This window comes from Phymastichus coffea, unplaced genomic scaffold, assembly GCF_024137745.1.
Source record: "Phymastichus coffea isolate CEN01 unplaced genomic scaffold, Cenicafe_Pcof_1.1 PCOF00134, whole genome shotgun sequence".
Taxonomy (NCBI): domain Eukaryota; kingdom Metazoa; phylum Arthropoda; class Insecta; order Hymenoptera; family Eulophidae; genus Phymastichus; species Phymastichus coffea.
Genome location: NW_026706945.1, coordinates 332877 through 358969, shown reverse-complemented (window position 1 = coordinate 358969; position 26093 = coordinate 332877). Strand labels below are relative to the sequence as shown.

Below are 26093 nucleotides of genomic sequence, written 5' to 3'. Positions count from 1 at the left end.
ATGGTGAAACGTATTTTCATAATTTTCTTATGCATTGGATACACTACACCATTGCCTGCAACAAAATTGGAATTAATTCCTGACAAAGTAGTTCACAATGACACAACAAAGGTGGAAGTTGGAGCGACCCATTCGGACAAAGTTGAGGTGACTCTACCGTACAAAATTATGTCTAGGGAAGAACTTATTACATGGGTTACTTATGCTATGAGATTGATGGCTTCGAAAATTAACATAACTTTGGCCGACGCAGACCCGATGCAAACCCCACCAGAAAAAATAGAAAAATTGCGGAACTCATCTGAAGCGATTAATCATTTGCTTGAGAAGATGAATAATGGCGAAAAGAAAGTTGTAGAAAAGGAAAAAATGAAAACCGTAGCTATGAGTTCCAAGGTAATTTAAGACAATTTTCTTAAAATGTTCCACTTAGATTATGTAAGTTGACAAGTTTGTATTGTAGCACGGACCCATGTGTAAGCATTTGGAAAAACAGTTAGAAAAGCTAACATCTACGACTGAAAAGGCTATTGACAATAGCGCTAATCTTCAAAATCAGAAGTATGACTTTCTGACACCACCTCCAATTTCACCAAACAATGTTGAAAATTTATACTCCAAATTGATGTCAGATGCTCAAACATCTTATAGTCCTTTATCAAAGTTCATTCAAGAATTGGCCTTAATCAATCCATATGATCATCCAGATAATAAGATTTTTCGAGATCCTAATGTATTCCCACCTTTCAATATTCATCATCAAAATGCTTATTTACCTTTACCAGTTACACCTGGCTATAATGAAGATAGGCTAAAAGAATTCTATGATATGGCAAACATGCGAAATCATAGTAATCCATTTTCGGGTAAAAATAAATAAACTTTAAATATACAATATACAATAATTCAAACATTTTATAATTTGTTAAAAATATTTTTTATTAAGGTATGGTGAATTCATTAGGTGCAATGCAGTTAGTGCCAATGAGGACAAACTTCCAACATATGCCACCAGTGCATATGCCTCAAACAACTAGAACAGAAATTGGCGATTTGAATTCCGGCAATCAGGCTTATAAACAACAAAGCCACGATATACCTCTCTCTCCTCACAGGCCTGTTATAAGCTTACCATTTGAAGCTTATATTACAATAACACGAGAGACTTCAACGCCCGGCCCGACATCCACTTTGGTACCAGTATTGATGTCACCACAGAAATTAACTTCATCTAAATATTCTCAGAAAAATAGAAACAAAAATCGTGATAGTCATCACGAAGCATCTACTAGTGATGTGCCAGACACGCTACTGCCGAACAATCGCAATAGAGTCTCAAAAAATGGAAAAAATACGAGTAAACATGTTTCTTTCTATTCTAAATATTTGTATTTTTTTTGGTACTTCGTAATTTACTAATTATAGGTAAGACGACAATTCAATTTGAAGATGAAGTCGTAACCTCGAAGACTGTATCTGAAAAGAAAAAGAAAAAGAGTAAAAAGCAATCAGATAGTAAAAAACAACCAACAATTTTCCAATCATTGTTGCGAATGCTTACGTTAACAACAAATAGAAACAGCTCAATACCGAATGTAGCTAATGTTTTTGGAAAAATAAGTAAAAAGTTACCAAATCCAAAAGTCGTTAAGGTAACACCTTTAATATTTTTGCTTTTAGTAATTTTTTAAATAGTGATAAATTAATCAGTATAAATATTGACTCATACTTCAAAATTTATTTTCTCAATTTAAAATTTTATGTTGAATTAATTAATTACAGAAGGTTTTATCAAACTTAAAAAAAATTGAAAAGACATAATTTCTTACATACGTGAGATCTTACCAGAAAGTGAAACTAATGAGGAAAATAATTCACATTTGAAACTTACATTTTAAAGCAAGAAAAAAATTATGCAAAACTAGCTCAACGCAATCGTCAAAAGCAAAGTGGTCATCCATGAAATTTTACTTGTCAGTTTTCTGCTTTTTGCTATTCAACCGTAAATGCTTATTATGGAATCTCGTTAGCCTCTTTATGCGATGACCCGTGGTGTCGTTCAATTCACAGTTGCAGTGACCGATAATGAAAGCGAGCGCGTGCTTTTTCGTATTCATTAATAATGCATGGATTCTTGGCGGCACACACGAGTGAGGCTGATGATCTCTTACTCAAGTGATATATCTCACCTAGAAAGTTCATTATGATCGATTACGCAACATCGCTAAGGTGTAACGAGATGCTGCGTCAATTAGAAATTTTGAAGCATACGCGTCCGCTGTTTTTTTTCTCCCCGTCATCTGTTTTTACGCTTGCCAGTTTCGTGCGGGCTTTACGGCGTTTGTACACATAGAGAGACACTTATCGTAGTCTTTATTACCTCGTAAACGATAGTCGGGCTGCTGTTTAAATGTTTATCTAAGTTATGCAGACAAGAAACTGCAAACAAATTGTGAAATAGCATATTTCTACATGTTTATAATTCTTAAAAATTTAGGGCACTTTGCGAGGAAAAAGGAATGAAACATCTCAAAGGCAGATTGAAGATGACGATGATGAATTCAATGATAATGGCGATGGTGATGACAATGGCGATGATGACGATAGTGGTAACGGCGGAGGTGAACGTGATATATTTGATGACGATGATGACAATAGTTTCAATGACGATTATGATTATGTGAGTAATTAATATTTAAAAAGTGAACTAATAATTTACATTTTTCAGTAAATTAAGAATTTTTATTACTTTACCAACCATGACAATGATTATGATATAATCAAAAGCTTAAATTTAAACATTTGAAATATTTAATAATTATTTGAAATAAAAAAAAGGTTATACTCTATGAACACTTTAATGACAGGATGAAGGCGGCGGATCTTTAGGTTCATTGGAAGATCTGATTCCTCTAATTATCCCGATTCTCGAGGATATTAGTGACGTAAGTGTCATCTTGATAACTTTCTCCGCTCGAAAAATTTCGTTCCATATAATTCCGCTATTGCGTTCGACTCTTTAAATTTTTCTCAACACATATTACCAACGCCTTTCTCTCATTTAATACATAACGTTAGTCTATGACATCAAAACACTTTTTTCTCATCAATATTATATAATAGGTTATGGGCTTTTTTCTTCACTTTTTGTAGCCGGAATCTGAAACCGATTTGGTGGAATTTTTGCAAGCAGCTGTCCCTTTACTTCAAGGACTTTCTGAGGTAAGCCACACGTGCATAATAAATACAGTTGAGTAACTTAATATTCTTTAAAACGGAATAATGATTTTTCGGGGAATTTCCGTATCATGTAGCCAGATCCTGAAACGGGTGAGGGAGTCGACATTGTTGGTGTCCTCTTACCAATTTTGCAAAACTTATCTGAGGTGACCTAATTTATATTATTATATTTGATTTTGTATGATTTACGCAATTTTATTTCATGGACGTGGAATTTCATTAAACTCTATTAATCAAAAAATGTTTTATTGATCAATTAAACAAATATGAATCAATTTTGTAGGGCAAAGACGGCATGGGTAGTGACAGCGGTGCTATTTTAGGTCCTCTAATTCAACTCATAGCACCATTTATTGGACCACTCTCGGGGCCCCTGAGTGGTCCACTTTCTTCATCGAGCAGTGGTGTATGAAATTTAAATTAGTTTGAAAATTAATTTATTATAATTTAATTATTTGAAATTGTGTTAAAGGGAGGTGGAAAGGGTTCGAATTTGGGCTCTCTTTTGTCGGCTGTACTTGGACCATTAAGTACGGTAAGCAAGATCGACTTGGATAAATTTTTAGATATTTTCTAATGATGAATATAACATTTCCATAGCCAATAGAGCCGGGTGGTCAGTCGCCTATTGCGAGTGTAACCGCTAATATTGTCTCCATTCTCAGCAAGGTACGTATAAAATTCAATTTAAATTAAAAAAATATACTTTTTACTCAAAATACTTTCATAATTATCAGTTAGATTCTATCAGTCATCTTAATGTCCTTTGTCAATAAGCATATTTTTGTGGCTAATGAAAATTGTTAATTTTGACTTCAAAATTGTTATAAATTCACCGTGAAGGAATTAAGTGCGCCTAATTCAGGCGTTGACATCGGTGCCTTAGTTGGCCAATTAGTAACAGGTGTCCTATCAGGAACAAGTGCTGGTTTAAGCGGGGGTTCTAGTAAAACTTCTAGTGACAGCAAAAGTCAAGAGGGGTATGGCGAAGGACCTCCAGCAGCTTATGGACCACCAGCAGCTCAACAAGTCGAAATGTTCGAACCACCGACAAATCAATTCTTACGACCACCTTCACGAACGAGACATCCGAGCAGATCAACAAGTCGACCATCGACCCAGAAAAAAAAGATATCCTCGTCGTCAACAGTTAATTCTCATTACCGGCCAGAACTCGCACAGTTCCGACCACAAGCTACACAGGTAGAGATAATGGAAATTCCTCAATTTCCTTCCGAGCAACTTCCCATTATTCCACCAGCGATAGTACAGAAAGAACAAATCGCTGAGCCAGCTCATTATGGATACGCCCCATATGGAGTAGGATTTTATCTCAATGATTTTTCAACTTTCATACCATAGGGGAATTTAATATTACGTTTCTACCACTAGGTACAAGCGGCTAAAGTGAATCCCTTTGAATTACTTGGAAAAGCATTAAAGGATATCTTGGCAAGTGGAGTGAATTTGTTTACCGCAGTATTAGGTGCCTCGACTGCTTCCTCGGGTGCATCCTCGGAGCAATCTTCAGGGGGATCATCGTCGCACGATCATGGCTATGGATATGGTCCACCACCTCAGAAATATGGTCCACCACCACCGTCCAGGTACCACGGTCCACCTAAACCATACAAACAAGATTCTTATCAAAACATTCGTGTCAAATAGTCCAATGTTTTTTGTTTTTGAGAGTGATATGAAAAATAATTTTTTTTGAAGGCCGGATGCGAACTTTAACCTATATTTTTTGTATACAGTCAGCACTGTGAGTGCATGAAAAGAAATGTATAATATACAAAAAATAGTTTTTATAAACATTATAAATACTTATCAATTAATTGGGTACTGTCATTAGATTAAGAGATAGGTTTAAAATAAATATGAAGTATATTTATTTTTTAATGTAATTTTTTACAAAATTATTCGTTTAAACGATAATGAGGTATAGAAATAAACTAGGAACCAATTATTTTTCCGACAAGATAGCGATGTGGAAAACCCCATTATAAAGTATTTCAGTAGGAAATTAAGTAAGTACGTAAAAATTATCTAAAATAATCAGATACGGAAACCGGCTACTAGTATACATATAAAATACTGTTTTTTTGCCAACTCTATAAAATATATTAATCTTGCGCAAGCGTCATACGCTCAACGCAATTATTTACGTCATTTTTATAAAACATAAAAAAAGTATAACATTTATGTGAGATTAACTTTGATTTTACATAATGCAACAGCACATTTCGTTCTAGAAACCGTGAAAGCAATGATCCGTAAAAATATGAGGTTAGAGTACCGTATAAGTCGTGTAATGTCAAGCGGAAAAGACGGCTTCCTTGACTTTCATGTGTGTACTCTGCAATGCGGAAGTTACTCTGTAACAAATGAAAAAAATTGAAGGCTGGTGTAGCCGATTTGATTGACATTGAACGTAATCGATCGATGACCTACAATTATAATCGACTTTTTTTTCTTCCAACTTTCTCGTGTTCGAGCATTTGATTCTTATGCTTCATTGCTATACTAGTACTTGCGAACGAAACGTATCGCTACTATATAGAACCAGTTGCAAAACTTTACTATGCATAAATACTTCCAATTTCACTGGGTTCTCATTCTTAAAAAAATGCAAACATAAGTAAAAGATACGAATCTCTATCGCGCTCTCGCATAGTCAACATGATAAATCTTACGCGTGCGCTGCATACAATTTCATAATAATAATTACTACTCGTTGACAACCAGTCTCCACAGAAAAAACCTCATAACATCTTCGTGCAATTGCGGATTTACATTACGAGATATTGACCATATCGTCAGCTGGAACTGCGCTACACAACCCAAAGAGAAATATTCATTAAAAAACTAACACAAAAAGAAAAACTCCTCGAATAACTACAGTTACCGAAATACTAAAACTCCTCACCGAGACTCCATGTTTCTTTCAGATTGAATTTCTCCACAAATGTAAACTCTTGATAACATTGTTTGTCGATCGCCATTCCACTATATGAACCTGCAGTCTTTACACAGTTACACTCCTACCAACAAGCCTTTCAATACTCATACTTACTCTATAAATCACGTATGAGCTTTAGCATATCGGAGTCTCACTTGGTTTTCCACCGTCATTTATAATCAAGTAAAGCAATTTCATAATGTCTCCTGATACTGTTTCAACCGCGATGCCATTGATTTCACATTGAAAACTTTCCTGCTATAATAATTAACCAACCACAAGATAAAAATCGATAATGCAATTATGTGTAATTAAGCATTTACCTTTTTTGGCGTTTTTGTTGGTATCAATACAGATGAATATTACATCAGAGATTACAGTAATTACATAATTACTGAAATCCAGTATTCTATGTTTTTTTTTTATTATTTAGATCTAGTTTAATTCTTCTGAGAAAAAGTGAGAAACTTAATTTGTTAACTTGAGTAGTAGATGAAATTTCGCTTTAACAATCGTAAATGCATATAAGAATGGCAAGGTTTTGACAACATAATTGTCGAACGTATTCTTTCATTAAAAATATTCTTCATAGCTGCATAAAAAATCTCTCCGACAACTTTCACAAGAGAAACGTACTCTAAACTGAACAGTCGAATACTGGTTTCGGATCTGGAGATCACGTAGAGAGACAACGAAGAGATCCTCGAAACTATACGTAAATCTCGCACCATAATAAAAATTCTAGCGATGTCGAGCAGAGCAAAAGCGTTTTCACTTTCGCTTGAGTTCGAGCGTGAATGTAATTAAGGTTGTGCGCTCGTAAAATATAGACACCTTCATATCCGTTGCCAAGTATACCTATTAGATTAAATTATAGTGACAAATTCTATAACTAACTTTTATTCTTAAAATTTTTATTAATTTGTCATCGAATTCTATAAGAAAGTATTCCATTTATTCTCGGGGATTTTCATTTTCTTTTTTGACATGATAACTGAAGCAATTGAAATGTTTTCGTATGGCTGTGACAACACATATTTGTCTATACATAAATTATTAGGAAATTTTATTGATTGTCATAAGTGCAATGCAAAATTAATATCTGATGTAATGTATAGACGCCAGATCGCACGCGAGCTCTTTTCACCTCTTCCACAAGATCATTCATCATTAGAACTTTGTAATGATCGGGAGTTATTGCATGTGAAATTATTTCTTCCAAGGGTTCCTTGTTCGCAAGTCATACTTCGTTGTGCCTGCATATACCTATACTCAATCCGACAGAGCCGACTTCGTAATAATGTTGCAATCACACCATCGTTTACCTTTAATCTATCAATCACACGTAAAAGAAAAGTCGAAATCTCCATTCGAGTAAAAAACATAATTTTTGATTCTGATGGATTTTTCATTTCGTTTCTGATGAGACATAGATATAGAATCCAGACGCAGAGAAATCACTAAACCATGTATGTACTAATGAATATTTCGACTAAAACAATTCAAACAAAACCGTCGTCGTGTAAACACGACGATGGTTAGTAAAAGCGCAACCATATAAAGCCGTTTACTTTGCTCAAATATTGATACAATACTGATCGTAAAGTGCATACAACCGTTTGGTAACACTCATCGCGTCGAGAAAAGTGGCACTTCTGAATTATCGTTCGTATGAAATTGTAATATAACAATATAAGTCATTGATCGCGAAATCGGTTGCGTGTTAAGAATTGATGTTATGAAAGTTCACACACTTGGATAATACGAGAAAACTATAATATTTGCTTGGTTCAATATTTTTTCTGTTGGCGTGCAAGAATCCTGTTCTAGTTCTGGACATTTTCAACTTTCTTACCGGATGTTGTTTTTACCTGGTTAAATATGAAATTACATCTTAAAAACTTTTGCTCAATAATTATCACTAAATTTTGAATAAGATGAAGATTTATCAACCCTAAAATATAAATGTTTACACGTTTTAATTAGTCCAGAACTATCTTCCTTCAGCAGTTTACATTTCTTGAAGTTAACGTACTATGCCCATGTGGATTTATTTTAAGATTTTTATTTTCTTATTAATACAGAATCGAACATGAAATGTGATTACAAATATAAAAAATATAATTAACGTGATCACAAGCTTGATAGTACAGGAAACTGTGTAATATGTATAATATAATTTATGTAATAATGTGACTGCATAGAAATCTTTTTCTTTTTGATTTTTTTTTGTAGAAACATTTCCTCAGCTTTTAATTATTACTGTGGTATACAATACAATTAGTAATATGTTTTTATTTATTCCATTTATTATATGTAAAACGGTCTTTCATAAGTTTTGATCCCTTGTTACAAAACTTATTTCCTTGATGACTAGATAAACTATTACTGACCGATCGTTAAATTTTTATTAATTTTAATAAATCTTCTCATGAGTCACATTGTAACCATCATCTTCATCAATGTTCGCATACATTCGCTGTTTGGGTTGAATTCACTAATGAACGTTCTTCCTGGTATAATAAACGACATTTCAGTTGTTTCGATATTTAGATAATGATTATTTATTGCAGTGTAAACTTCGAGTAAAAAGTTTACCGCTGAAATAGTTGACGGTTTTTTTATCACGGATGCAAAAAATATCGTCAAGCAATTTGTTAACGAGTTATAAATCAAGTGCGTGTTGATTATGACATGCGGCAGCGTCGCCAGGATGACGACGCTACACATTTGTTCTGAGGTAACTATGAAATAAACTTCCGCTCTGCAAAAGTTATACAAGCCAGGTCATTAACGATTGACAAGTAAAAACATAGCACTGCATAGTTTGCACTGAAATAGTTTTCTTGGCATGTGAAATATGAGTTGCTTTTATATGCCTTGTATGCCGACAAATTTTATTTTGATCAGGTGCATGACATTTGTAGTCAATTATCGATGTAATCATGGGAAATCCAAGGAGAGACTACATTTTTGTTTCGGCATTTTTGTTTATCAAAGGCGTACAAAATAATAATTATACTGTTAATTAAAATGAAAAGGTGAACGTAAGATATGCTAACTTTTTGCAATATGCTGACATTTTTGCAAGATACTCCATTTTTGCAAGGTTTATTGATTTTGCAAAAAAACTTACATTTACTTTTTTTATACCATCAAATTGATTGATTTATCAAGATTATTCACAGTTTTTTTTTCATACAAAGTGAATGTGCGCAGTTACATGTGCAAATAATTTTTACACCGCATTCACACTAAACGACCAACTCATTATGTTTTCAATAAAAATTTACGACAAACTTCTCGTAAATTGAACGATACATAAAAAACTTATTTCGTAAATTCAATCTATAACGTAGACTCACAGCCCTTCCGAGTTGATCACCGTGTTCCAGAATGTCAAGAGCGCATCGTTTCTAAAGCGTCTGTGTGGATTATGCCAATATTGCGTTGCCTAGGATCAACAAAAGTTACAGCCTATGATTAAGTGACTTAAGCAATGACATTCTGGATGAGGTTGATTACTCTAGTTTTTTCAAGCGCCTACGATAATGTTTATCGAAACTCGAGATTTGATTTATCGTTATATTTTGCGATGATGCAAAATATTGTCATAATTTCGCGGCCACTCGTAGTATTATGAAATTTGCTAGGCAACTAAGAATATGGCTTGAGAATAAAATGCATATAATTGTATAGAAATTCAATTTTTAATATCCAAGCTTGTCGAAATACGACAAATCATAAATTGAAAATAGTTTTACGGCCACCTAATGCAAGCTACAGATGTAAGTAGTAAAGTCAAAATTTTGTGAGACACGAGACAAAAAAATATATCTACGGATCTTCAATAAATCTCACAGTATAACCAAACACAATTTACAGTAACTAAGACTTTACAAATTCGTTTCCACACAGTCATAAAAATTCAAATTAATTCTAATCCCAGCGGAACAAAAAGATGCGACACTTGATGTCCGTCAACAAACAAAAGATCAAACAATAAAACAGTCTTGCGACTGAGCATGTTACAAAAGCGATTTGTCATTGTCTGCCGCGTAAAAACACTTGACGACGTCCAACACAGATACTCCTTGGAATACGTACTGTTCGGGCGCGTGGCAGGCGTTCACGTAGAGCCGGTTGCGCAAATCGCAGGCGCTTATGCATCTGACAGCCAAAATCATGTACGAAAATCTGTGCTAATTTTCTTGTTTTTTTTTTTAGGTAATCACCAGAGTAGATCGTATCAGGTTAATGTATGACTACGAGTGTTTGTTATAACTGGTTACTTCATGATAAAATGTTATGACGTGTGATAAATTGGCTTATATTCTTTTATGGTGGCCCTTTATGTCTTCCTTCTTTCACTGTTTTATTATTCTTGGCTAAGTTACGTGTATATATGCTAATGGATAGTTTCGATCGCATTTAATGAAAACAAGCGTAGAAGCAGTTTCAGTACTATAAATTTGTATAACTATATTATACACAATCCAGATAAAACTACGATATTTTACACTAACAAAATTTGCAGAGCCGTGATTCTTCTACGAAAATAGTACAATCGATACGTAGCTATCGAAGAAAGCATCACTCGCGAGAGAATATCCTTGGTAGAGGACTCACCCAAATGAAATTTCGTCGCGATAGGAGAAAGTATTAAGTCTTTCCTACTCCCATAAGCAGCAACGAAGATCTAATGCAATACGTGTGCATCGCGGTCTCACATAAAAAATTTTTATAAATCAGTGACAATTGAGAAAAACGCGGAAAATACAATAAATTTCCTATCGACAGTTCTCTTTCAAAAGTATGGTGTTAATCGATCAAATATATATTGATAGGTCGCTCACTCCATGACTCATTCAAAGAATTTTCCAAGAGAATATTTAATTGCACGCTCGTGATGTAATGGAAGCTTCACTTCGCTGTGATATGTTTTCACCCGAATAGTTTAATAATCTTCTCCATTTTTTTTTTCAAATTGCGCAATTAAATCTGCCAATTTCACTATGAGCAAATGGCAAGCGCTTGGCACCACTCTCTATATATACTATACACAATGGTGTAGATAATTTCCCCGGCCGGAACACTTTCTTCTTCGTTCACGCCTCGCGCACGGATATACTCAACGTTCTTCTTGTAGCATAGCGCGCCGCGCGGCCAGTTATTTCTCAGCCAGTTGAACTTCGACGAGCGATAGAAAAAGGAGCCAAGCGAGATTTTTCGTGTCCTTTTTTCCCGGCAAGTTAATAAACTTTTTCCGGGCTTTTATTGTTTGCTTTTTAATATGGTAGTGCTCGCGAGTGCATTCGTGATGACTGTTCACATTAGCTGGTAGGCGTGAACGACTTTTGTGTCGCTAAATCAACCTCTGTATGTATGAAAAACAAAAGTACTACATATGAACTCTTTCGTATAATTTCTTGCCAATGTTTAAGTGGTTTTGCGAGTGAAAACTCTAAATTTCCGAACATTATTGTGCTTGTCAAAATGCTCTCTTGATCGACAATGAGATTGAACGAAAAAGCTGATTCTGATGGGGAAAGCAGTCACGATTTCCTGCGTGACCGAAAGAGATCGGACATTACGATACGTAAAAGAGCTGCTCTTTTCGTTTCTGTCTTTATTTTTATCTTACACATCGTGCGTCGAAAGGTCGAGAAACCGGTGACTGCTTAAACGAAAGTTAGTGTCGCCAGTCGGAGAAGGGCGAGTTTGTATAAATCGAGTCCAAGGGGAATGTGAGGTGGAATATATCAGTTGCCAAAAATTTCGTGAAAGGAACGGGGAAAATTTTTCCAGCATATCCGGCTTCAAGAATAGACCTTGACATTTTTAACGGTTTTTTTCTCGACACTGTAAGATCGATTTTGCTTTATTGGCGAGAATTGATATTTTCATATTTATTTTTAAATATCCTTTATCACAAACGGGTATCGCAATAATTTATTTCTTGGTTGTACAACTTAAGAGAAATTTGTTTAAAATACAATGACTTGACACTATTTATAAGACGAGTACTTTCACGAAAATTATTATGTACAAACCAGTCGGAGTGAAAATAGCAATTTACAACTTTGAAGCAGTGTCAATATCAAGTATAAAGTTCCGTTAAAAGGTCTTTGTCGATAGGACGTGTTGTTTTCTGAAATCACTAGTTTATTAAGAAGAACTAAAATAAAAATTTTCACCTACCATGTCTTTACAATTTTAATTTAAAATGACAATGAAATTTTACTTCAACTTTTTTTTGCTAAGAGTCAATTGCGTTCCAGAAGAAAAAAATACTAAAGCGTGTCTAAGTCAACTTAAAAAACGCATTTTTATCTATAAATAAAGTGGTTTATGCGTTTGCGGGAAGTCTCGCGCGCAGCTTTCACAACCGCATAAGGACGTGCAGCGAATTTCCATTGGCGAGAGAGGCTAATAACACAAATCTACCGGCTCCCTCGTATTGTTTCCCTCAATGACAAACTTCTAAATCACAGTTGTCACTGAAATTTATCATTGCGTAGACATAGTAATTGCACGCAATGATACAAAGGCGAGAAAAATAGTTAATTTCTATTTTATTCAAGTTAATGATCTACTTCTATCAATAGTTATCTCTTAAAAAATAGAAAGATCGTATAATTGATTTTAAATCGATAACTAGTCTTATAAAAAGTTTTTCTATGTAAATTTAATATCTTTTAATTGTATTTATTTTAATTCAACATGTATGCTTTTATATTTTTGAACTTAAATCTGTCATTGTTGCTTTTATCAACTAAACCAACTATGGAACACAAATTCGGCATATTCACGAAAATCGATTTAATTAATCATCGAAGTGTCTAGGTTTGTGCATCAAACCATTTTGATTGATTACCGTTATTTTAGAAAAATTAATAGGTTATTTTATATAACACATTAATAATTATTTTTTAAGAAAAATATTTTTATATGTACAATTAACTGTTTATATAAAAGCTTTGAATTTCTACATCACTGTGCAATGAAAGGAATGACATTTATAGGTCTATAATATCGTATTCCTAGTATTTGACAAGTAATAAATTATAATAGTAGAAGCAATGAATTTGTATAGAAAGAAATGCATACAAAATGCGTAGCTAAATGTACGCATCTATCAATTATATTAAACCGTATAGTATGAAACTCGAAAATAGGAAAAAAACAAGTCTTAGCTGCCATTTCATAATACAGCAAACTGACATAATCGTTCCCTCGTAAATACGACTTCGAGGTGGATACCAAAAAAAGATGTCACGGCACTGTGCCTCAGAATTACGCATACACGTGTTTCCGACGGGTCTAATATATATCTAGAGAAACGAAACGCAACGATTATCCTGTTTTGGAAATGTTTTGCATTGGTACTATCCAACTGTACGCGTGGCATAATAATTTTTGGCTCATCTGAATTCGCATCAGTCCGTTAGCTTGTGTAAGTTCTTATCCTGCTTAACGCAAACAAGACATGATCTACACAATTTATTACTTATAAACAGCAAGAAATATATATTTTATTTGAGAGAAAAATCATAAATTATGAGTAATTATTATATTGTATTATTAGAAGAATAAACTATACTATAGCGCAACATTTTTTGAGCGAACGGGCATTGTCGATTCCGATCACCATTTTAATCCAACCAATAAATTTGCGAACATCAATGAATAATCCTGGATATTGATCCTTCCCCTGTCCACCACTGCTGATAATACCAATTAGGTATGAATTGTACACTGCCGGGCCTCCGGAATCGCCTTTAGCTACCTCAAATTTTTGAGAAGTTGCACAGAAATGATGATCAGTTTTCTCAATGAACCAATCCTCGTAAATTCTTTGACAATCTTGTTTCTCCATAACTCTGACTGTACCATATAATAATTTTATAGGAAGCATTGTATTATCTTGCTGTTCTTGATTCTATAGAATAAAATAATTTTATTAATATTTTCATTGATATGAATAATCTCATGTAATTCTTCAATAAATCATATTTTGTTAAAATTGTAATCGGTATTCAATAAACATTTATTTACTAACCGTGTTGAAACCGAATCCCACGATAGTTAACGCTGTTCCAGCTTTTAAAAACAATGTGTCAGTTGGAAGGTTTATTGGCATCTGTAATCCGATTCTACATTCGATTGGAATTTTCAACTGAAAATGCAAATATACATTGTAATAACAGAGTAAAAATGTACAAGTAAAAGTGAAATATTTTATAAAACTTTTATCAAGCCAATATCAAAGAAGTTCACTATATTCATGTGCGAGTAATCAGGGTGCGGTATAGCAGCCAATATTTCATGTAAATGTAATTCTTCTTTATCTTTTGGTATGAAATATTTGTCAGTACCAGTACGAACTTTTAAATACTTTATTGGAGGTCTGTAAAGTAAAAAATTGTTTTGAAGAAAATATATTTGATAAAAATAACATAAATTATTGAACATATGAGACGAAACTGTATGCAATGTGCAGCAGTAAGAAGCCATTGAGCTGTTATGATAGTTGCTCCACAGATCGGACACCATGATTTAAATTCATTATCCAATTCAACAATACTTGCCTAAAATTTCAATCTTTACGTTGATTTTCTTAACATTAAGAAAAAAACTATTTTTAATAAGTTTGTATTACAAAATAAGGTTTCTTTGAAATTGTGGTAACCTGTCCATTGATAATGGGTGCTCGTTTAATTCTGAGAGATACTGAATAAATAAATTATAAAAATTCATTACTAAAAATTCAAGATTCAAAAGATTCTTCAGACCTTTTTCAGACCAAACCATTGTAGTAAACGATAGAAAACATATATAAATATTTAACTTCTTCATAGCTAAAAATATTAGTGGCTTGTCAAGATTTAAAATATTGAAACAATGGTGAAATGATTACGATGGTTATGGAAATACTAATCATTTAAAAAAACTACTTACAATTATAAAATTTTTTCCGTTTATTTTAGGTTCCACTCACGAATAGTAACATATTTCACTGCTGAGTTCATTACAAAAAAATGTTTTAAAAAAGATTACAAAGTTATTAAATTATAACTGTCACGAACTAAATCCTAAAAATAAAGCGATGATCGATTATACTACCGCTACTTTTTAAAATAATGCTCTGTTTAGCAGGTATTGCTAGTTTAAACTATGTTGAAATATCAAGTTTCAATTTAGGACAGAAAACGAGAAAATTTGTGCCTGTATTTAAGGTCAAACAACCTTCTATACTGCAAGTTGAGAAATATTTCAAAAGTAATTAAATTGAAGGAGAAATGCATATAAAACTTTCAAAGCCACGTCGACACAATGTCAAGTTTGTAAAAGAATTAATACGACAATAAAATGTAAGCCTCAATTTCTTTCATGTAAATTACGAATTGGGCCAAGACCGTTATAGATTTTCGACACTGAATACAAATAGTTTGCAAAGTAGCGTGGCCAAAGTATCGCTTTGATTGTTAATGCTGAGCATGAATTTTTTGAGCTTACAATATGTAATAATTTAAATCAACTAAAACAATACAACGACAAAAGTTAATTTTAATACTTTGTGTCTTCACCTATTTCAATGGTTCATTGTGTGATAAATTTGGTAAAACACGATCAGTGCATAATAACGTAAACTTGTAAACACTATAAAAGTCCTTGATCTATTTTATTTCTTAACTCATGACCTCCATACTCAACTTCAATTGTACTAGGCAATGCTAGTATAATATACGGTATCTGATTGTCGCTTTTTTTGAATTTAGGTAACTTAAAGCGTTTACCATTTAATAGCTTTTAATTCCGGTGTATTAAAAGTTTTACTAGTTTTAAGTAAATCAAGTTCATGATCACAAACGCGTACAATTACGTTGTTCAATTTATGGAAATGTAGTTAATAGTCGAGACAAGAAAGTATTTCCTTTCATCTTGGCTAAGTCTTGAATATCGGAAATGATCGAATGCGTCGTGGTCGAATAGTTAATAGTAACAATTTGTAATCCGTGCAATATAAGATGCTTCTAGTTTTCTCTATCTCTCTCTCTCTCTTTCTCTCTCTCTCTCTCTCTCTCTCTCTCTTCTCTCTCTCTCTCTCTCTCTCTCTCTCTTTCTCTCTCTCTCTCTCTCTCTCTCTCTCTTTCTCTCTCTCTCTCTCTCTCTCTCTCTCTTTCTCTCTCTCTCTCTCTCTCTCTTACATATATGTACACACGTTTTTCTATCCATAAAAGCCACGCGCTAATAGCTCCATTTGATGCGATCGCATATCAGCTTTTAATTTAGCAATCGTTGTATTTCCGCATAAGTATGAATTTTTGATTAATCATATAATTTTCCCATTCGTTGATTAATTAGTCTTTAGTAGACATTACTTAAGCAATCGTATATTTTCAATTATTTTCTATGTAACTGTAATATTTTGCGAAAATTTATTGCGATAAAAACTGTATGAATAATGATCGTTTGAATAGTATTAATATCCACTGTATCGCTACGAAATCTGAATTGTCCTGGAGCTCGTAATTGTTATAAATAATAAACTAAATTAATGTTTTTTGCATTACTGTCACGTCTCAATGAATCAACAAAGAACAGTTATTCACGAAAAAACTCGGAAATATACATCAGGTAACGAATCAGGTAATATTTACCTCAGATAACTGGCGTTCTATAAAGTCAAGTTTATAATGCCTCTCCCGCCAACTCGTCAATAGATCGCACACCAACTGCTTTATGGTGACAAAACGTATATGTAGTGTGAAAATGACATAACGTCGATGTGTATGTACATGCGTATACATGCGCATGCAGGTGAAAGAGGTGGCGAGGACACGCGCTTGCGTGCGTGCAAGAGAGGGGCTTCGATTCTCGAATCTCTCTCTTTCTCTCTCTCTCTCTCTCACTAACGCGGGGCGCTCCACGAGCAAGACTTCGGCACCTCCTTCACCGTCGCAACTCAAACGAGCCTCGTACTCCGTGAGGTACACATCTTGGCCTCTTTTCTGTCTCTCTTTTCTACGTCTATCTCCATTTCTTATTCTCGCCCATTTACGCACGTAAGTGTTTCTTTTCAACTTTTTTCCGTAGTATTTTGGGCGATCTCGACACCGGTCTGTTATTTTAATTTTGTAATACGACATCTCTATAGCGGTGTGTTTAGTGTAACTGCTAATTCCACGCGCAGGACGAGTTTGGAAATTACATCATTTTATTCGACCTTTCTTCAATAAATCTAAGGTGTCCGTTGCTTTATAATAGTGTACCTGACATTTATGAAGAATTTCTATTCGAAGTAGTTTACGTATAGCTGTATAACTCAATTTTCAATGACCATAACTCAATGAATTACCCTTTGGAAAATTTTCCGAAAAAAATACATAAACGATGATAGCTGCTTTATCCTCAAGTCAATTTCGAAATATCGATTTTCATCAGTTTCGATCTATTTGACAATTCTTATTTATGATTCCGCGAAGACAAAAGTTCCCCGATGACGAATAACAAACGAAGCGGAAGAGAAAGTGTCGCCGAAAAATCCGAGCGAATTTCAGCGAGTTTAACACACGCAGGCACACGCATATACCCGTCTCGTCTCGACTTTTATTCTCTCTTTCTCATTGCAGGAGTAGCAGCAGCTTTTTTAAGTCTACCTACTGAGCGCCCCGTATTTGGACAACTACCAACATGAAGCTGTCATTGATAGGGTGTGCTCTGTTAGTTGCAGTCGTAGCCATTGAATGCAGTCCAGTATCGAGGAGAGATGTCGATGATTTGAGTCCTCTAAACGAGGTGAGTTTTAACAATAATCTGTATATATTTCTTTTATAAAAATGGAAAAAACAAAAAAAAAACAAACGCAGAGCTATGCTTTTCAAAAAGTTTCGATTTCCGAGTCAGACGGTAAGAGTGAGAGAGAGAGAGAGAGAGAGAGAGAGATGAAAGTTTCGAAGGTTACGGGTGCTACTGCATAACGCCGGCTGCTGCTGAGACGATTATTTTATAAGGTGAAAATACACACACAAACATTTACGTGCGCGCCGCAGCCAGTGTTGCGATTTACGTAATTTTACATTTACAATTACAGTTATTGCGTGTCGATATAATTTCTTCCTTCGATGCATAAAATGCGTAAAATTTATTTCGCACACGGGTGCGTTTTTCTCATTCATCGGGCGCGTCCTTCCGTCTTCGTGAAAGATGCATTTGAAAATTCAAGCACAGAGACACACGGAGAGAACGGAAAAAGCGATAAGCCGCTTGACGGTGAAAGTGGCCACCGGCTCTCTCGTTCGAGCGCGCGCGATCGCTTGAAATTTCCGAGGCCTGCGACTCGCGCTTACGCACACATCGACGAACCACGTGCTCTAGAATTCGCGTTTCCTTCCCGATCGCCCGGCACGCGTGCGTCAGTGTACGATTGATTATGATTGCGCGCTCGATCGATTCACGAATAATCAATTGCCAAGACGTTTGATCGATAATAATAATTTCCTTATCAGGTTGTTATCCAGGTAAACCTGGATCTTTACTTTTAAGTGCAGATTCGATTTCATGCATGTGTTTTCAGAATACAAAGTTCTCATTGTAATCGCGTCACGTCTACGTCTATTAGCAAATTATCGTATCATGTTTCACAAGTGTCCTTTGATTAAACGTTCGATTAGAGAATCCAAAACGTTAATTTTGGCCGAACGAACCAACCACAGCAGTACTAGACAAATATTTCGAAAGGAACCCATACAAAGCGAAGATAATTCCAACGAATTTTCAAGGACGGATTTTGTGTTCGAATCTGTCGCTTTATTTCGCCGTGAGGCTTATTTTTAATTAGTCGCTCCCGTCTAGCTGTCGCAACGAAACGCATATATGTGGCCTTTCGCAACGCCGTCCGTGTGTGCGTGCCAGCGAGCTCTTGGGTTTGCACCGAAAAAAAAAAAAAAAAAAAGAATTGATGATTTTTCCCGTGAATTTCTTTATTTTATGCGAGAAAACGTTTTTCAAAACCGGTATGATTGTTACCGGTTTCTCAGAAGAGAGTCTATCGTTCATATACGCAAATGACGAAAGGATCACATATGTAACTAAATGATGTTCAAGTTTTGTTTGACTTTGAAATTAGGTTAATAATGAGAACTTAATTATAGATGGAGTATCATTTCATCATTATTGACCGATGTTAAAATTATGTTTAGTAACTGAAGGTTGTGCAGTAATCTATGATTATTTTTAATGCGTTACAACTCCAAACATTCTTATAAAACTGGGCTAATGGTATTTATACTGATTACACCTGTGCAACAACTTAGCTCATTAAAATTGTACTCCAATGGTCGTATGGATGTGTGAGTTGAATGTATTGTGTCATATTATGTCGTTTTATCCGTTTGATGATTGCACTATCAATTTTAAAACGACACATTTATAAATAATCACGATTTTCATTTTTAAATTTTGTTGAATTGACAATTTGATTTTCTAGAATATGTATGTTACTAAAATTAAGTAGAATAAAATACGATATATTTGATGTTCAATTACTTAATGTTAATGTTGAAAAATTATTAAACTCCTTATAGATATCACGAAAGCACTATCTATTGAGATAGTTGTTACGTTGCGTATCATTTGCAATGGAGCACCGTCATGTCAGGAAGTAATTAGAAAATATGTATGCTTAAAATCATCATTGCTGTTTTAATTAAGAATTGGATATAAGATATTCAAAATCCTTAAGAAAATCACGATGGTATTTGAAAGTGAGAAAAAATGTAACTAAACTATGAAGAAAACAATATTATATAGTTACGACTGCATAAAAATTAGCATATATATCACCGAGTTTCACTTTCTTGTAATTGACTGCGATATGATGCGAAGTGAAAGATGCACTATCTTGCGCTTTCTTACAGTCGCATAATCATTTGTAATTGACGTATTATAGGCATTTAAGTAAGCTTCAACTGTTAATTTTTTTCTCTGTAATTGCGCGTGTGCAGCCCTAATTGGTGTAATACGAGCGTAGAGACAAATAGATAAATTTACTTATTTAGGAAGTATGTTGGTTTTAACGATTAATTATGATTATTACTGCGCGGCTGAGAGCAGCGCTGAAGCGTCACTAATCTCTCGCCAGGTTTATATATTTCAGAATGAGGACGAAGACAGGACTGACAGAGACAAGAGGAAGATTGGCATTGTGAAGCTTGGCGTTTCCAATGGCATTCTTAACTTTATTTTCGGGGTAAGTATTATTTTGTTCCGCTGTCTTTTTTTCTTCACGTACCTTTTGCATACCAAACAAAAACTTTCATTAACGGGTTTTAGAAAAAGTACTACATTTTCATACGTTTCGAGGATTGCCGCAATCCTCGCATAATTTATCACGACGCAAGCTATACCACCGGTGATGTTTAATGCTCCATGTAACGGAAAAAATGTCTAAGGTTAGCTGGCTTTCTACCGGCATCCATGTTACGAATATTACGATACTCGTAGTCTGCTCGTAGACAATTGCACAATGTGTCACGGTTTCCCTCGTGTTTTTTTTCTCTCCACACAAATCACGATATACATTTATTAATACTACGAAATCATGATATTTGCAGTGGGCACAATTGCCAATTAACATATTTACGGAAAAAGTGTTAAAAGGTTTTTCACAACTTTTAATGATTTGCTGCATTGTGCAATTGTTAACGCTCATGCGTATGATAACGTGAATAATTCTGTTCGACAAGAAATACATCTAAAATCAGGTTTGATTACAAAATCTTACTATTGCAGAATTCCTTTATGTGTAATTACCGGAAAAAAATTTTGTAAATATTTAGCTATTGCAGAGTAGCGTATTCACGGAACAATGTTATGCTTGTTCGTTATTCTATAAGAATTTGAACGAAAATAAATTATTTAGCAGCTTACTAATTCCTAGAAACTCGATGGTTTTTTGGACGCCAAGACGAAAGCACTGACAGTGTTGGACGAAGGGAACAAGGCCAAAAACGCTGCATTCGAAATTGACAACACCAAATCGGCAACTAGCGAATTCATAGCCAAATTCATTCAACAAAAGATCAAGGCTACAACCGGTAGTATCGGCCCAGCAATTAATGCTGGTACAACTTTCTTATCGAGTGCTGCACAGGGTGTTGCTGGTGCTTTTGCCTCCAAATTGGCCCCGCTTAGCTCTTTGTCCGGTGGTCTGTCTGGTGGCTCAGGTAACTTTGTTTAACGTGCCTTAGTTTTTAGACTATTTCTCAGTCGATTCATTTAATTTTTGAAAAATGTCTGACAATAACTGATTTTTACTACTTGACGATATTCCATCTAAGCCAATCGTCACGATACCCAAACCACAATAACTGCTTTAAGAATTAATTGTAACATTAAAACTTGTCTGAGCTTGTGAGTGACGAATCAATGTTTGACTATTTTTACCTTTTACTACTCGTACATGAAATCAATCAATTATAATATTGGAATGTTAGAGAGATATGAAAAATCTGTTGTAAAGTAGAATACACCAGACTAATTACATAAATTTGACAGGTGGTCATGGTGGTGGTGCGGCCAGCGGTGGCAGCGGTGGCAGCGGTGGCAGCGGCGGCAGCGACAGCGGAAGTTTCATCGCTGGTCTCCTCGGCAGCCTCAGCAGTAGCAGCGGTGATGGCAGTAGCAGCGGTGGCCTCGGCAGTTTGAGTAGTCTGAGCGGTGGACTCAGCGGTGGAAATGGTGTTGAAGAAGCTGGTGCTGATTATCCAAGCGCGTTTGCTGATGCTAACGCCAACGGTGGTTTCGCTAATCTTAACGGAGCGGTAGGCAACTCTGAAGAAGCGAATGATAAGAAAGATGACCAATGAAATTTGCGCTTGAATTCGTTACTCCGTTGAAGCAATTATTGAAGTTTATTGTCCCCTTGTTTTTTTCGAATTTTCGGCGTAAGGCTTTTATTTATTTTTGATCAAGCCGTTACTTGCCGACAATTTGGTAGAGTGATGAGGACTATTTCAATAAGGCATACGATAAAGTTCGTTGTGATGTAAGTGAAATAGTTAATTTTTATATTTTACCGATGGTAATTAGATATTTATTGTTCTTGATACAAATTGCATTTATACTCTAGGAACATCTCTTAAATTTCTTTTGCCTACAGAGTTACAAAAACTTAACATAGTTTGCTTCAATGGAGTATAGATGGAGTGCCATTTCACTGGCAGTAAACCAGCCAACAATTAAAAAACCAATTGCACATTAAATGACGTATATGCCCGCACTATGAATGGATAACTCCTGACGCATATAGTAATACCGCCGTCAAAGCACAAAGTTCCGCGCCTTTGTTTAACAAGAAAAGAGCAAGTAGTTGTCCTATCCTAGTACATATCCTCGAATATAATTACATGTTTACCGTTTATACTGATTTGTAGAACTGTAGAACATCCTCTCTTGAAAGTATTGTTTTTCCGCCATCGTTGTTTTGTTTGTCCATATCGTTTTATATAGAATACTATAATTTATGTTGCATGGAAAATCGGGTATTGTTAAGTAGTTTTCTGCAAGTTTCGTTATATAATTGAAGATAAGTTAAAGAAATAACTCTTCATTTGAACTAAGAATTCTGATATTGACGTTAACTCGCTTATCCCCACAGTTTAACTCAAAAGTACATGTTTTTGTCTCTAACATTGTATCGCCCCGCGTGTATGTAGGTCTGGCAAGTCTTAATGAATTTAACTTTCATTCACAGTATTTTATCAAGACCTAAATTCAACAAAGTAATCAGTGATTGTCTAAGATAAAATTGGTATCTTTTAATTTTTACAAGTGTGATCAAAGTCAAATTCGTTGATCGAAATTGAAGAAAAAGAACCAGGTAGTTAGATCTCTGCATGTACCGGATGCACATACTCATACACACAAATGTACACGAATAATTTTCCTTCCCGATTACTAACAAATAACACCGAACAAGTCTGAAAGTCGACTCTGTGTTATCTATCCCAAAACTAGTACGAATATACGTCGCCGGCGCCTCAGACATACATACCATCTACTCAACAATACTATGCCTATGGACGATGAGGACGTGGAGGACTATACCTTGAGGAGTAGCTGCTGTTCACCTCGAACGACCTTGAAGGACAGGATTACGAGGGAAATTTGCAGCTGTTCCGATGACGATTGCGGAACAAATAACGGATAATCAAAATAATTGTATCTCTAACTATTTTGCGTTTCTGTGGCCATATTGTTCGAGGACGTCCGTGCACCTACTTTTACTACTGCTTTTCTTTATCAACTATTTTCTTATTTTTACTTGAGCAAGCGATCAAAACCGTTTTCTTTTTTCCCAAATTTCACTCTGCATCTGTAAACTATCTATTGTAATAACTTTTGTCTGTTGAAGCGATTGTTCAATGCGAGCGTTGAGTCATTTTGCGTTGAGACATATGAGATACGTGTTTATGAATGTGAATATATTTTTGTTTGAGGGCATATTGATAGTGACTATGCAAAGAATATTCACATATGAAACGAAGGAGAAAAATTCATGTCTTTTTTTATAAATTCAATATGGATATCAAAAAGTCCGGTCTCTAACGTACACAAATTATTTACTTAATGTATGAAGAAATGGTCGTGGATGCTTAAAAAATTTTACAAGATTTGTCAGCCTTGAATTTCAATGAAAAATTGCAATAATTAAATCATTATATCATTTTATAATTATAAACAGTGCCGACATGCTGTTTACCGCAGCATGCATGTAGTTATTGTAAAACAACTACTTAAAACTATCAGCTACCTTTGAAACTTAAATTAAAATTATGTTGCAGCGAACTTATAAATATTTTGTAAAAATCCTTACTCTATGTATTAGTAAAAAACAAACTTGTGTGTGACCGGAACGGATATTTTTCTACTTGGAATAGGTTGACTGTCGAGTGTTACGGCACTATTGGTGTTTCGTTTTAGATCGCGAGGCGCTAGAATTATTACTAGAGTGAAGATTCTTGCCATTCTTGCATTTAATATTAGGTTATTTTTTTATATTTGTATATGAGTTTAAGTATATATATTTACATTTTTTTATGTGTTGTTGCATTAAAGACATGATCGTGATATGTTGAAATATTTGGCATTTTTTATTTTTTTTCACCTTGATATATCTTCATATCTTGCCTTCAACCTGATTATCATGTCCACATGTATCGTGTACTTGTATGTTTTATTCAATGTAATGCAAAAATATTTTAAAATAATTATTGTGAAAAGATGGAAACGAAACTTTTTGGAAAGCGCCTATAAACGACAATATTTTATTCCTCTAATATATATTTATAATAGTTTATTAAATTTTATGTTACAATGTATTTAATATCAAATGCATGTTTTCATTTTCGCAAATTTACATAGGCAATTTTAATCACAGAATTATATTAATTAATTAATTTTTTTCTTTCACTTACGCAAAAATCACAATAGAATTCAGTTGTTCATAACTCTTTATTGGAAAATTTGTGCTTGATGCGATTTTTGTTTAAAGATTCATCCACGAGTTCAAAGAACAACGAAGAAACCTCAAACGACCACAGAAGATATTCCCGAATTTGACAGAACGAAAGTGTCTTTGGATGTTCCACCGCAACTGATTGGTGGTGGATTTGACCTTATTACGGCAATCACTAAAGTCATCAGCAGTGTGATAATGGTATAAATAATTTTTCAAGTCTTTTGCTATTAATATCCGAGAGATCGATTGAAAGCTAATTAGTTATGAAAATCAACTAATTTTAATTATTCAATTAGAAAGCTCTTATTAGACAATCTAGTTTTAATAAATTAAATAGTTATCAAAAACATCTGCTATCGGTGAACCATATAAACGTGTTTCCCTTTCACTTGATCTAATTACAAAACATATGTGAATCTGAATGCCACATTTCATGATTTCATGCTATAAAATTTTTTTAGACATATAATTGCTCATTAGCCTATAAACTTACATATACCGAGGCATAAAGAGCGTTTTGATATAAATAAAATTATTTAGAAATAAACGTTACTAAAATAAATCGTACCTCTCAGTCACATTTTTTACAGATTGTAGCTATCACATAAAATAGTTGAGTAATGCGCAAATTATGTAAAACTGTGCAAAAATTAACTTAAATTATTCGTACATCTCATCTATTTTACATAAAATGATCATTTGGATTTTGATTGCCGCGTCTATTAATATAAGTCACTTTCATTTTTTTTAATTTAAACTTGAGGAACACAGAACAGTTTCGTCGATTATGTAGACTATATAACAGTTTAGCATAAATTAATCTGTGAATGAAAAAGAAACAGTTCTATTCTTAATTTGACTAGACAAGTTAAATAATGAAGAAAAAAAACGGAACGATGGAGTTTATTGACCTCGCACAAAGCATCGTATAAAAGTGAATGTATATCCTTGATCAAAATTAATGTGCGGTGCATGTTTACTTTTCAAGTCGCTATTTGTTTTTACATACACTTTCGTATCGCATTAGTTTTCAAATCATATTTTATAATAAGAAAATACTTTGCTATATCATTACTGACACCATTTTATTTTAAATTGTTGGTTACTTGATAAAAAAATCAGTTTCAATGAAAATATCCATTCATAAGAATATATGCAATACTACTAATTTACTTATATTTTTCTATGCAGAACTCAGCAAGGAGAACAGAAAGCGTGCTGGAAGTATTCAAACCGATTTTCCGTGGTGTATTTGCAATCAAAGGACTTCCTTCTGATAAACCAAAGTAGTCGATGTGAAAATAGATAATTTCAAGCTAAACTCGATAGTGTGATAAAATTGTCATTGGAAATCCCCGAAGGGTG

At 34.2% G+C, this 26093-nt stretch overlaps 3 protein-coding genes across 5 annotated transcripts; 2 read left to right on the top strand and 1 right to left on the bottom strand.

Moving 5' to 3' along the window:
- LOC131671756 (uncharacterized) lies at positions 1-3395 on the top strand. The gene is made up of 8 exons (XM_058948430.1): positions 1-396; positions 464-866; positions 947-1365; positions 1431-1652; positions 2498-2680; positions 2868-2945; positions 3154-3222; positions 3315-3395. The coding sequence occupies exons 1-8, from the start codon at positions 1-3 to the stop codon at positions 3393-3395; spliced, it is 1851 nt and encodes a 616-aa protein (XP_058804413.1).
- Positions 3396-13213: 9818 nt separating this feature from the next.
- LOC131671745 (complement factor D-like) lies at positions 13214-15110 on the bottom strand. Of its 3 annotated transcripts, XM_058948420.1 has the most exons (7): positions 14998-15110; positions 14865-14935; positions 14690-14793; positions 14453-14612; positions 14265-14381; positions 13992-14144; positions 13214-13926 (listed from the first exon to the last, which is right to left on the bottom strand). In XM_058948420.1, exons 1-7 carry the CDS (start codon positions 15059-15061, stop codon positions 13885-13887), a joined length of 711 nt encoding a protein of 236 aa, XP_058804403.1. In that variant the 5' UTR covers positions 15062-15110; the 3' UTR covers positions 13214-13884. The 3 variants fall into 3 exon arrangements, with proteins under 3 accessions (XP_058804403.1, XP_058804400.1, XP_058804401.1); XM_058948417.1 differs by having other exon boundaries at positions 13214-14144; XM_058948418.1 differs by having other exon boundaries at positions 13214-14144; positions 14483-14612.
- A 2789-nt stretch (positions 15111-17899) lies between these two features.
- Positions 17900-26018, top strand: LOC131671755 (peroxisomal membrane protein PEX13-like). The gene is made up of 6 exons (XM_058948429.1): positions 17900-18004; positions 20349-20456; positions 21147-21432; positions 21764-22029; positions 24762-24926; positions 25920-26018. The coding sequence occupies exons 1-6, from the start codon at positions 17900-17902 to the stop codon at positions 26016-26018; spliced, it is 1029 nt and encodes a 342-aa protein (XP_058804412.1).
- The last annotated feature ends 75 nt before the right edge of the window (positions 26019-26093 follow it).